The 14,074-nt window shown below is 46.9% G+C and overlaps 1 protein-coding gene across 1 annotated transcript in view; it reads left to right on the forward strand.

Moving 5' to 3' along the window:
* The window catches only part of LOC145396535 (uncharacterized), a 28,927-nt gene extending 17,022 nt beyond the window's left edge, over positions 1–11,905 (forward strand). The window contains exons 5-7 of the mRNA XM_080269916.1: positions 6,031–6,156; positions 6,623–6,847; positions 7,167–11,905. Of these exons, the coding sequence (XP_080126042.1) occupies positions 6,031–6,156; positions 6,623–6,847; positions 7,167–9,299 (2,484 nt within the window). The 3' untranslated portion in view covers positions 9,300–11,905. The remainder of the gene's footprint in view (positions 1–6,030; positions 6,157–6,622; positions 6,848–7,166) is intronic.
* Positions 11,906–14,074: the final 2,169 nt, after the last annotated feature.

Here is a 14,074-nt window from a genome sequence, read left to right on the forward strand (position 1 = left end):
GAATATGATGCTAGTCACGAAGAATTGAAGTGGAAAGGATGTAGAGCCGTAGCATTGTCTTTTTCTGCCACTGAGCGACGTGAAACAAGCTGCAAAAGGACGAAAACCTGGGCTCGTTTATAAGGAAAGGTATAGTTACAACAGTTCGTAACTACCGTGTAATGGCGCATGGGGAACCCACGTTGATCTGCCTTTTCAGCCTGGGCACCGGTTGCCCTAGCTTCTCCGCTTGCACTAACCCCCCCCTCCTTCCGTGGGTCCACTACATTTCCCTCTCCTCCGCCAGGACCTAGAGGAACGCCCTCCGACGCTTCGCACGCTGCTGCAGAATCTCCGCTTTCCATGTTAAATTTGAGAATATAGTATATATGCGTGTGATGTGAATCAACGTCCTGGGCTATATATACGTGACACTAGCCCGAGTATAGCCGGTGTGGGTGGGTGTGGGCGAGGTCTGAGCTATATCCGGACCCACATTCCTGAACTGTTGTCGAGTTGGCCACTGTTTCGCTTCCAGGATGGTGTAGGTTAAGTTCATTTAGATTAGGTTTTAGCTGTTTCCCTTCCAGGATAGTCTAAGTTAGGCTAGTTTAGATTAGATTAGGCTTTTCTACTCTTTTTAGTGTAACTTGGCCTTTCATTCCCATCTCTCCATCTTGAATGCTGAGATGTAATAGAATATGATGCGGCTCATTAATTTGGGTGCGATGTCGAAAAGATGTAATACCGTAGTACTGTTTATTTTTGCCAATTTGCTACGTGAAATAATCAGCAAACGGACGAAAGCCTGGGCAAAATTAGAGTAAAAAAGATTTTATAATATTTGTCGACTCGGAAACAATTTCTTTTTCAGGATGGTCTAAGTTAAGAACCATAACTTATACTAGATTGTTGGGAGGCACTGTATTTTTTCCAGACGGTCTAGGTTGTTAATTTAGATTAGGTTAGGATTCGTAGTTGACTTTGGAGATTTTATAACTGCCGTTTCTTAGCAACGTGAGAGATTTTATAGCAACTCTTTCTTAGCAGCGTGATAATATCAAGATTAAACCTTTCGTGATCGGGACAACTCTAGTTCTTGTTATAGTTGTAGTAGTAGAAGTAGCAGCAGTAGTAGTTGTTGTTGTTATTGATGGTGGTGGTGTTGCTGTTCTTGTTACTTAACCTTGGTTCCTCTGGCTGATCAGACCCGTCAGTCACAGGTAGGCAACTGGTTCTGTAAGACCGTCCTACAGGTGCACTGCATTAACATCGTGCAGGGGCCCGAAGCCCTCTTTGTGGTAGACAGCGCCTCACCCGGGTCGGACCAGGTTCCTTCCCACGGCGAGATGCGGGGAAATATGAAGAAGTCTGGTCCCCAAACGAACACCTCACCTGCTCCACCCAGGGTGCACAGTGTCACCACTTGTAGGCTCCCCATTAGCCAATTCCAGTCTATTTTATTAAGTTCAAAGTGAGTATGGGAACATGAGAGTGTTATTCCTGGTGCTGTTAACCCAGTTATGGTCGGGATAACTCTTGTATTCTATTTCAGCCAGCGCCAGATGATTTTATGAGGCTTAAAGTGAGAATGAGAGCCTGAGGTCAGTATTACTACAGTCCTTTTACTTTGACCTGACCTGCTGTAAATTTTTATCCTTTTGTAGCTTATTTCACGCAGCAGTATCGCAGAAGAAGACAGTACTGTGGCTCTACGTCCTTTTACTAGCACTGCTTCGTTGCTAGTATCAGATTCTAGCTACAACTCAGCATTTAAGCTGAAGAGAGAGCAGTTTTAGGCCAGGTTAGATGACGATGATGTACAGGAATACTCTGTGGCCAAAACTGTCCCGTGTAGGCCATTACGTGCGCCAGGTGAAAGAAGCAATGCGAGTGAATGAGCTTGCTTTCTTCTGTTGCCCCGCTAGAGAGGGCAACAGAGAACATCGATTTGAAAAATATCTTATACAGTCATAGGAGATGGGAGTGTAGTGATGTTAGGGTGTGGTGATAGCAAAGTATAGTGATGTTAGAGTGTAGTGACGCCACAGGCAGGATATAGACTGTAGTGTTATATGGACCACAGAATATGCCTAGGCTCTGTGGTGTGGTGTGGTGTGGTGATGTGGTGTGGTGTGACGTAGTGTGGTATGGCTAGGGTGTTATGTGGTGTTATGTGTGATGGTGTGGTGTGGTGTGGTATGGCTAGGGTGTTATGTGGTGTTATGTGTGATGGTGTGGTGTGGTGTGGTATGGCTAGGGTGTTATGTGGTGTTATGTGTGATGGTGTGGTGTGGTGTGGGATGGCTAGGGTGTTACGTGATGTGTGGTAGTGTGGGGGACAGCACACCCACGCCCCTGGACCTAAGATATATTTAGTATGGCCTCACACAGATATACCTCGGGACACTCTACACCTCCCCTCCCCCTCAGTTCATTCTACCCCTCCTCTCCCTTCTCCATCTGCCTTCTTCTCCCTCCTCCCCCTCCCCCTCCCCCTCCTCCTCCTCCTCCTCCTCCTGTCTTTTCTCTTCTTCCCTCTCCCCTCTCCTAGCTTGTCTTCTCTTTCTCCTTTCTCACCTACCACTCCTCACCCTCACCCTTCCATCTTTATCCTCCCTCCCTCTCTCCCCTCCTCCCTCCCCCTCCCCTTCTCTCCCTTCCTCCCATCCTCTTCCCCCCACCCCTTTCTCTGTCTTCCCTCTATCTCCACCCTCCCTCCCTCCCTCCCTTATTCCATATCCTCTTCCTTCACCTCCCTTCCCTCCCCTCTCCATCATCCCCATCGCCTCAGTTTCCCTTCCTCTCCCCTCCTCCCTTTCCTCCTCTGCGTCCTTCCTTCTCTGTCGTCTTCCTCCCCCCAACCATACTTCAGGACAAAATGTGTGTTCCCTTTGCCCTTGTTTACCCAGCAGTACAATTGGGTATCTGGATTTAACATCGATTGTTGTGGGTTCACTTCTAGGGGAAAACTGTGGCTAAGCAAAAGCTGAATGTCTGCTTTGATGACATTTCTAGCCTTTTTTTTTTTCTTTTCTTTCCTCCTCCTCCTTCCTTTCCCCATTTCCCCACTCCTTTCCCCCTTTCCCCTCTCCTATCCTCCTTCCCCATTTCCCTACAGCATTCCTCCCCCTCCCCCATTCAACAAACTTCGAAAAATCACACGAAATCGAAGCGGATAAAAAGACCTATTCTTGAATCTGGAGACAGTGGAACTCTTATGGAAATGGAAAGATAAAACGTTAGAATGGCACGATGCAGCAAGAACAACTGTGATGGCTTAGACGGCCACAACAGAGTAGAGACGTTACCAACAGGAGCAACGGTAAATTGTGACACGACTTATACAATCAAGCAGCGCAATTTGAAGCAGAGTAGTGAGATAATTATAAGATGAAGGAAGAGCGCAGCAGTTAACTTCCAGGCTCTTATGACCCTCTCAGTTGAATAAGATCTAGTGTCACAAGCGTGGAATATAGAGTTTTCCTGACCATGAAGGGAATGATTGTGACACTCATGTTCGTATGACTCCTTCTCAGTTTAATATAACAGTTGGCATCTGTAGGAATGGCACATGAGAGTTGATTCATTCAAGAAGGAGTTAAAGAAGCACAATAAAAAAAATAAACTCAATCCCATGTGAAGTTCATTGGCATTAACTATATCTCTTCCTCCTCCTCCTCTTCCTCCCTATGCAAACTTGTTACTCATACCTTATAACTAATAATTTTAGCCTTACACACACACACACACACACACACACACACACACACTGTATATATATATCCCCCATCTTCGTCCACCCCATCCCCTTTTCTCTCCTCTTCTCACAGCCTCTCACCATTCCCCCCGTCTCTCTCTCTCTCTCTTTCTCTCTCTCTCTCTCTCTCTCTCTCTCTCTCTCTCTCTCTCTCTCTCTCTCTTTCTCTCTCCTTTCCCCCTCCTTCACTGTGTCACCCTGTAAAGAGATCAGTGATAGAATTTAATGTTTTCAGGCTGCTATAACTCACTCTCAGCTAAATAGAATAGTTTGGCCTAAGCTGGAGTGGAATATTAGTGTTGTCCAGGGCAGGGAAGGGATGCTTGAACAGAACGCTAGAGTTTTCCCCAGCATGAGAGAGTAATAAGCCATAAAATTAACTATGTACATCAAGCGCTATTAGAGAGAAAGAGAGAGAGAGAGAGAGAGAGAGAGAGAGAGAGAGAGAGAGAGATGATGTACCCTTGTAAATAATAACTCACCTGTTGTAATTCCTACTTTCATTCTACTTGGTTTCCATCCAGTTTTTATTTTATTCTTTTCTGTGACCAACCACCCCGTTTACTTACCACGGCATGAATGAAACCCAGGCGTACACACACACACACACACACACACACACACACACACACACACACACACACACACACACACACACACACACACACACACACACAACCTTAAATATTCTACACACTCACACAAACCTTTCCTCATCCATATCCATGACACTGTTACATAAGAGCCTTTGCACGGCCATACACACACCGCTGCCCCTTCACACACACACACACACACACACACACACACACACACACACACACACACACACACACACACACACACACACACAACCCCCCCTCCTGCCATTAAGAATCGAGCCAAGGCTGGTGACTCATGGTTAAAACGGGAAGTCTAGCTTGTGTAGTGATGTGGTGGTGATGGTGGTGGTGGAGGTGGTGGTGGAGGTGGTGGTGGTGGTGGTGGTGGTGTGATAGATAGATAGACAGATGGATAGATAGATAGATGGATGGAGCGGCAACACGGTACCCTGTGGCTGTTCCTGAGCAATGCGAAATGGGTTGCCATGATGCTAGAGATCCATCAATTCATCTCACGTTGACTCACTCGCATCACTTCAGAAAGGATCGATCTGAAACAAAGTAAACTGGTTCATCAACATAAAATGTGGCAAGTGAGATGCCAAATGACCACATAATCATCCTGTATATATACCATCATTGGCGGGGCTGTCATTTCGTCTGGACAGTGGGTGGAAGGGAGGGGGGTGGGAGAAGTAAGGATTTTGAACATCATGTAATATGGGGCGTCGCTGAAGCCTACGGGAGTGAAACATGTACATGGAAAAATCCTAAGGGAGTGACCGACTGACCAGGCTGCATTTAAAAATGCGTCATCGAATTTGCTCTGCCTCCGTCTGTCTGTCGATCTCTCTGTCTGTCTATCTATAGCCAGACGCCTCAATCCCACAATGAGTGGCCACAGACAAATCGCCTTCATGTCACCCTGTCATTCGTCAACTCACACCTACGTCTCACATATATGACTGAAGTATAAGTAATTAATCTTCTAGTTTATCACAAGAACCCTTAAATTCAGGCACTTGAGATTTACCATAGTGTATAAATAGCCCACTCCATTCATACCAAAGAAAATCACAGCAGGGGGGACTCAACTAACCTATTTGTTTTCATCTGGCGGAACTGGGCCACTCACAGCTTCAATACTTGTACCATCAGTAGTGGTTGAATGGGCGTATAGCTCCTGGAGGGGATGGGGGTATATTATCCCCTCCCTGCACTTGGGTGGGGGTGGGAGGGGTGTCGTAGGTCGTCAGCCCCCAACAATTCAGGCATTTCACAGCTCCAGTGGTAAACCTCTAGTTACTCTTAAAAAAAAAAATCATTGTATACTTTGAAAATATAGTTATTTAAAACTACAGGACAAGAGTAACCGCAGAATATATATCTATGGATACATGTAATGAGTTGTGAGACTTTTCATGACGTAATGTGGTGTGGTGTTGACATGGTGTGGGGTGGTGTGGTGATATAATGTGGTGGTGACGTGGTGTGGAGTGATGATGGCTGGGTGTGGTATGGGGTTGACATGGTTTGATGTGGTGTTGACGTGGTTTAGACATGTTGTGGAGGGGTATGATGAGATGGTGACATGATGTGGTGGTGACAAGGATTATGTGGTGTTGACATGGTGCGGTGCGGTGATGTAATGTGATGGTGACGTGGTGTGGTGTTGATGTGGTGTTCCAGGTTCGGGCACACCGCGACGACTGGGAGGCAGAGAGGAGCGAGAAGCAAGCCACACAGACAGCCCTAGCCGAGGCGCAGGCCAGGACCGCCTTGCTTCTTCAGGAGCTACAACTGCTGCAGGCCAAGGTACGATGTAACTCCTTTGTTTTCACCTGATTGAACAAGAAACATGAAAAGCGTTTGCTCTCCTCTTCCCTGTTTTTTCGGCAAGGACAAGAAAAGAAAAATAACTATGATAATTTTTGGAGAAAGGCCCCAAGACATAGAAAACTTCTGCATTGTCCTTGGCCTGCCTGCAGATCAGAGCCGGTAGTACGGTAGGGGACAGGGCAGAAGAATGTTTGATCATCCCACATCTGTTACTAAGCTGATGGTATAGAGATTTGTGCTCTCTCTCTCTCTCTCTCTCTCTCTCTCTCTATCTATCTATCTATCAGTACTGTTCAGCTGGCAGACAGTGAAAGCAAGCGAGGTGTATGGTGGTGATGCGGCGGCTGCTTAATATAAAGACATAACCAGTTCTGTCTGTAAACTACTTATCTACCTGTCTATCCACAGTATCTGTCTGTCTATCTATTTACTTACTGTTTAGCTGGCAGACAGTGAAAGCAAGCGAGGTGTGTGTTGGCGATGCGGTGCTGCTAGAGGTGACGGCCAAGGAGTAACCAATAACAAAACACCCAGTGGTTCCACCCTGCGCAACAACAGCAGCAGCAACCCACCCAGTGCCTCACACAGCACACAGGCGTCTCCCATACCTGCGCCCTCTCCTGCACCGTCAGGAGTCTCACCCACACCCCTGCAGGAACCACAGCAGGTTGGTTATCACCCTCATGGTTCGAAGACGTCTAGCATTTAAAAGCATAACTAAAACGATTTAGATTCAACCAGGAGTGAGTAATTGGAGCCAAAAATTGTTGATACTGGTAACATTAAGCCTCACACGAGAGAGAGAGAGAGAGAGAGAGAGAGAGAGAGAGAGAGAGAGAGAGAGAGAGAGAGAGAGAGAGAGAGAGAGAGAGAGAGAGAGAGAGAAGAGAGAGAGAGAGAGAGAGAGAGAGAGAGAGAGAGTGTTGTCCCCGTCTGTACAATGAAGTCAGTGCAATAGATACTTAGACCACTGTTCCTTACCGCAGGCTCCACTGAAGGGTTGGATCCCCGTGTCAATGCTGCATCAGATAGCGTTCAGCGGTGCCACCTCGGAGCACCAGACCCCCGTTGTGCAGCCCCAGCCCCAGCCCCAGCCCCAGTCCCAGTCCCACTCCCACTCCCACTCCCACTCCCAGTCCCAGTCCCAGTCCCACCTTCGTCCTGCCCCATCCCGCCCCACCACACTGAATACCGGTAGAACACCCAGCCCCCGCCCCACACCTGAGCACTCCACAGGGTCCGAGGAGAAGAGACGCTACGAGGCGATGGGGGCGCGGCCTAAAATGAATGTGGGGAGTGGGAAGAGTTTTGAAACGGGTGGTAAGGGGCTGGGGCTGGTGGAGGAGGCTGTGAAGGAACTGGTGGCGGGTGGTAGTGGTGTGGAGGGTGCTATGAAAGGAGCAGGCTTGGTGGAGGACGAGAGGACAGCGAAGCACCGTGCCCGCTCTATCCTGGCCAGTGCTATCCCTGTGTCGCCTGTTTCTGGTGGTCCGGCCCCTCCCTTCCCCCCAGCGCTGGTCAAGTCTCCCTCCACTCCCACCATGCCAAAGGGTTATGTCCCCATCACCTCCACCGTCCTCACCCCAGTGAACTTCCGACCGCCTTTTGTAGCACATAAACGGCCCTCCGCCATGAAGCAGGCGGCGCTCCAGGCTTCCTCATCGCCTTCACCGCCCTTACACGCTCGCAGTGGGTCTTCACCAGCTGCCATGACCTCCACACCAACGACCACTGCAAACAACAGCAGCAGTACAGACAGCAGAGGTGGCTGTGATGGCAAGCCTAACAGCATGCAACAGAGAGCTAGTCAGAGAGGTGATGGAGTGATAGAGAGCAAAGGTAATAAGAGTAGTAGTGACTGGGGTGGTGGAAGGACAGGAGGGCAGAGTGGCATCAGCAAGAGTCAGACGGTAAGCAGTCCCACGATACCCACGTCCTCGCCGCCTCGTCTCCCTTCTAGTCACAATCCAGACCAAACAACAAGCTCTATAGCTGCTAAACGAGTCGGACAGGTCCACACTACCACTTCCCAAGCTTCCTCCAGATCCACAACTCCTTCCCAGTCCCACTCCACCCGTAAGACAGCCTCCAGTAACAAGACACCTGGATCTGACAATGCTGAGGAGGGTGAGTGTCCAGGGGGAGGTAGTAGGGGACAGGACGTGGTTATATCTCCTCCTACGGGTGTTACCACAGCCAGCACTGCCTTTGCATCCATTACCGTCACCACTACCGGGGCGATGGTACACCCTACTTCTACGGCCTCTGCGTACTCATCAACGGCATCATCACGGTCCTCCTCACCCGGCATGTCTCTTACAACCTTTGGTCTTAATTCTGAGGGGCGTGGCATCCCAGGGGCTATTTTCTTCGCCATGGGGTCTGACCAGCGAGCTGGTCGCAGTCCACAGCCCGTTCCAGGAAACAGGCGGCCGCCTACATCATCAGCAGGGGTCAAAAGCCCCACACCAGACACCATCACACAGAGAGATGCTCGACCTCCCTCAGGAGTCAAGAGTCCTCCCGCCAGTGTCAACAACTGCGGTGGTAGAGGTATGGCCAAGGAGGAGCATTGGTGGTCGGTGGAGAATGGTGGGGGTGGGAGGCAAGGGGGTGGAAGGCTGGTCAATTCCACGTGGGTGAGGCTGATGGGTGGACAGCCCAGCAGCAAACCAGGGTCGGGGCTGCCGTGGCGCACAGCTCGGGCAGTGTCTGGCCAGCAGCTGGACCAAGCCCGGCGTGCGTCACATGACGATCCCTGCGTCAGCCCTGCCACGGCCACCTTCACCTGCACTCCTGCCGTCAACTCACCAGCGTCATCGTCCCTGTCTTCTGCAGCCAGCTCGGCAGCTTCGTCCCCCCCACCCTGCCCCAACGCCAGACCCACACACGACCTCAAATCCATTGCCTCCAAGAACATCTCCTCCGCCATCATGAGCTATGAGCTTGGCAGCAAGTGCGAGGGTGGTACCACGTCCGTCACTAATGATGGCGTAGCGACATTTACCCGCCGTGACCTGGTCTGCCCCTCCTGCCAGATGCTGTTCCCCCCAGAAAAACACGTTAATTTTCTTGATCACTTTGAAGCCTGCCGCGGCCCTGAGTATGCTGACCTTTGACCCGATGCCACAGACGTATATACCTGGGTACACGCGTTGGCCAGAGTTTTCGCGGACTCGCTAATCCTCCACGTAACTGGAGAGGAGCCATAGCTAGAGCTTCACACCGAACGGAGACCCGTTATCTAGTGCCAGGGTGTTAGTATAAAGCTCTGCTGTATTAACCTTTTGACAGACGATTACCTACTTTGCATTTCTTCGGCTAAATACAAGCGTTTCATTATGGTCAGTGCTAGAACACAAAAAATGTTGAACTGTAACGACTAATATTTTACCAGAGAACAAATAAACTTTGTACAGTATTATAAGCGTTGACGGACGACTTTGTTCGGCTCCTAGAAACTCATTGCTGTCACAGGGTTAGATTACAGGAGGAACAATTTCTAATGGTACCTCCAGGCTACCGACAACAGGTCTTCGTTCGGTGCGACTTCCATTCATTCAGGGATATGGGTAGAGGGTGAGCAGGAACTCTGGCTGACCACTGTACCTTGCAGCTTACGGCTTTGTATTGTTGAATATTGTGGGGAACAAATTTTCTGGCACACACACACACACACACACACACACACACACACACACACACACACACACACACACACACACACACACACACACACACATTCCGACACCGTTAATCATACCCCATTTTATCAGACAAATTATGGTACAGTGAATCAGTACTATGCAGATACCGCAATGTAATAAATTTTACAGTGAGTTTAACAGTGCATTTATTGATATCATTACTATATAAGCAAGATGGGGTAAAGCCTGAGCCCCATCCTTGGAAGTCCTAATACATTGCCAGATAATGCCCCCGCAATCTGACTATACATACACTATACCTTAACGACTGAGGACGCATTCTTCATTTTATTTTTGCTTCCTCAAGACGATGTTATTCAGCTTTAGGGAGGATCTCTAGTAAATGTAGTAGTAGCAGTAGCAGTAGTCGTAGCAGTAGTAGTGGCTGTTTTGTAGCCCCAGACTCAATATGAACGCGAATTTGGTGGATCACAAGCTGATGCTGGTTCTTTCCCGCATTTCACCACCCTCCTCTCGGGGACAGAGAGGAAACTGATGGACGTTAATGTAAAAAGGCAGTGGGTCACCTAATTGTACCGGTGCTACCACGTGAAGGCGTCCCTCTCCAGCTCCCCTCGGTGGGTACATCTAATCATTTACAATTAGACAAATCTCTCCCAAGCTAAATAAAATCGAGTGATAGTTGTTTAAAATGAAAGGAAAATACGTCATCGGATTGAGTTCGTATTCTAAATGGCTTCGGGGATTTCGTAGCATCTCATCCTTAGCGATTTATTCTGCACATTGCACTTCAATAACCTCTTGTGTGTTACGCAAACTTTGTCGGTATTGAAGCGATAGAACTGACGTACCAGAGAATGCTAAGGTGTAATGTGCTAAATAAATCGCTAAGGAAGAGGTGCTTTAGAGCCTCCTGTGTCACTCAGTATACAAACCGAATGTGTTGAAGAATATCTATGTAACCTTTTTTAAATTTAGACTTAAATGGCTTAATTTTATACCTATCTTTAAATCAGTGCTGAATGCTTCTGTATATATATGTACCAAGTATGAATGTATAATTGTATGAAGTTTTATATATACCGATATATTATCTACAACAATGTATGTGAATGTATATATGCGTTTGTATATGGACACGTGAGTTTGTATATATAAACGAAATGTATGGATGAGTGAATTTGTATATATATATATAAACAAAATGTATGGGTGTATATGGATGCGTGAATTTGTATATATATAAACGAAATGTATGGATAATTTGTATTGGAGTACACATGTATATATGGTGGTATCGTACATGCACAAGTTAATAAGTATAATAAGTATTCTCCACATGTATATATGTAGGTGTACGTATTTACATTGTCCACGTCAGTACAAGCGAATGTGAGGAAATAAGGTACCTTAAGGATAGTATGATAGGCTCTTGAGAATAACGTTTAAGATTCACGTTGTTAGCCAAATTAATGCTATTGGCACGACACGGAAATACTTTGACTTATAACTCTCTCTCTCTCTCTCTCTCTGTATGGCGTCAGTAGCTGCACCATCTACGGCCTCAGATAACAAAACCTTCAAATTATTGTGCTCTTTCTCCCATTCATCCACACTTCTTCCCACTAAATCCCCGATATTCGGGTGGTCGAGTGATGTCTAACGTATAGATTCTAAATTGCCCCTAATTGTAAAACGTTATTGCTGAAGTTATTCGCGAGAGCCTGCGGTATAAGGCCGTTACCACACCAAAAGCTTGCTGATGCGGTCGGGAGTTCAGCATTGCTATAACTTACAGATGTTCTCACCCACACCGCCCGAGTCCAGAGGGGCCAACTCCCTCCCGTGCAAGCATGCATTTGATGTGGATGCGCCCTAAGGTAGCCTATGCTGTTCAACAAGACGGGGGGTTATTGATCCACTGTTCCCTCTTGTTTGTATCTCTTTTAAATCACAAGTAATTTTGCTTTAACAATAAACTCACTTTTTTGCTCATACGGTATATGAGCATTAAAAGTAAATCCATATGTGATTCATGGGTTTTAATTGTCCACTCTTGTATTCAGATACGAAATTTGCGCTTTGATTTCAAGTGCATTACTCTTCTCGTTTGATTCATTTTTGTAGCGCCCCCCCCCCCCTTGGGACTCTAAGGCTGATTATGAAGACAATGTATGATAATCACAGAGACTGTATAATAATTAAATAATCATAATACTGCACTTTGATACAGGCTGTTAGAGGAAAGTGCTTAGATGAGTACATTGAATGACTCTTAATAATCCTGAAGCACCAAGAGAGGTAAGCAAGGGAAGATGGTCAGGAGTTGGGTCCGGGGTCATTCTTGTGGACTATTGAAACATGATCCCTGGTTCTTCCTCTACCAGCTCTTTATCCGCCTAGGGAGTACTGCCCCGTTCGACTGGTGCTACAGCTTACATGCAGATTTTTGTGTGTGGGAGGGGTGAATCACTGGAAACAAACTTATTATTTATTTTTTTCATTTTTGGAGTGAATCACCCTTGTGAAGGTCTTTTTTTTTATACAAATTTTGGCACCACGTTATTATTATTATTATTATTAGACCCACAAATACAAATTATACTTAGATTTATGTCCAATGACTGCCTCGGGTCTTTAGGGTAGACAGTTAATTTTTGATACATCCCAGTCTTGCCTTACATTACGACCCGCAATAGTCGATGTTACAGCCATGTCCGCAGGTATACTGCTAGGTGAACAGGGACAAGGGAGAAACAAACCTTGTCCATGTACCTGACCGGCACAAGACCTGAATTTGGATCCTTCCATTTGCGAGTTCGGTGCGATAACCAGTGGACCATCGCCTCCCCCAGAGTGAGATGAATGAGGAAAGGAAAGGCATGGAAACACACAGGTACCAGAGGAAGAGGGGAGGTAGAGGAGTGGGGGAGAGAGAGTGGGAAAGGAAGGGAGAGGAAAACTGGAGGAGGGAGGTACAGGGGGCCTGGAGGGTGGAGAGAAACCAGGGAAGCTGACTGGAAGAGGAGGAAAGTGACAAAGAAATGAGCAGGTAGCGATGGTTAGATTAGTTGAAAAATAGGGGGTTAAGAAAAAGAGAGACGGAGAGGTAGGCTATGGAGGTGAGAGACGGAGAGGGAAGGAAGGAGTGGGAGGAGAGTGAGACGAAAAGAGAGTGAGAGGAAGCAACGAGGTAAGAAAGAAACAGAGGGAAACAGAGGGCTTGGGGAGGCGAGGGAGGTGGGCGGGTTGAGACTTGCGCAGCTGCGAGGATAGTGGGGGCGGGGCGGCTAACACAGCACAGGGTTGCTAGGTTAAGGTTTCTTAACTTGATTTGAAGATCTAAACTCCTTTAGCAATAATTTTTAAAGTGTAGCGTTAATGAATGTAGCTATATTCTAAACACCTATAGCAATATTTTGAGATTTTGGTACATTTCCTTACAAGTTTCTATATTTTTTGTGTGTAGCAGTATTCCAGCGATTCTTGAGAGCATGTTTTGCTGTATTCAGGAATTCGGATTTGGCAACCCTGACAGCAGCTGCCTCAGTGTGGTCCCAGTGGCCCTGCTGGAAAGTGGGAGGTTTAGGCATTTGTTGATTGGTGTTCACGCTCAAATGGAAGTCTTATTGACTATGAGGTTTTCGTGGAAGACACTGGTAAATAGAGCTCGCCTGGTAAGTTCATCATAAACTGCTGTCTGTTAGGATATACTCTGGGCTGAACTGCTGAACCTGAAACCACTGAAATACCAGGAAGGCGTATTCATGTGTTAATGCAGAAAGGGTAATTTTGATTACCTGGAATGACCCACAGGTTGGACATATGCACTGGAAAAACACCCGTAAATAATAGACTTGTAACAGATGGGTTATTTTTTTGTAACTAAGTCTATAAATCTACAGTATTGTTAGCATTTTTAACGTTACAGTGAATAATTCTGGTGAAATAAGAGAAAAATCTTTGAGTACATCCATCAAGACTGAAATGTATATGTATTTTTTTTTTTAAATTCATGGTAAAGCGTCTAGAGGAAGCAAAAATATAATATGGTAGTCTGCCAAAAACTGACGCTTCTTTGTTCATCCTCTGTGGGGCAATAGGCATGTACAAAAAGACAATCGGGCCCCTATAGCTCACTTTCAGATGAATAAAATTGTCTTGCGGAAGATCAGTAGAATCAGCCTTACTGACCTTGGTGTGGGGTTAGTTGGAAGAGGACATTA

The sequence above is a fragment of the Coenobita brevimanus genome, chromosome 38 (assembly GCF_032717465.1).
Source record: "Coenobita brevimanus isolate Jiangsu-jjx chromosome 38, ASM3271746v2, whole genome shotgun sequence".
Classification (NCBI taxonomy): domain Eukaryota; kingdom Metazoa; phylum Arthropoda; class Malacostraca; order Decapoda; family Coenobitidae; genus Coenobita; species Coenobita brevimanus.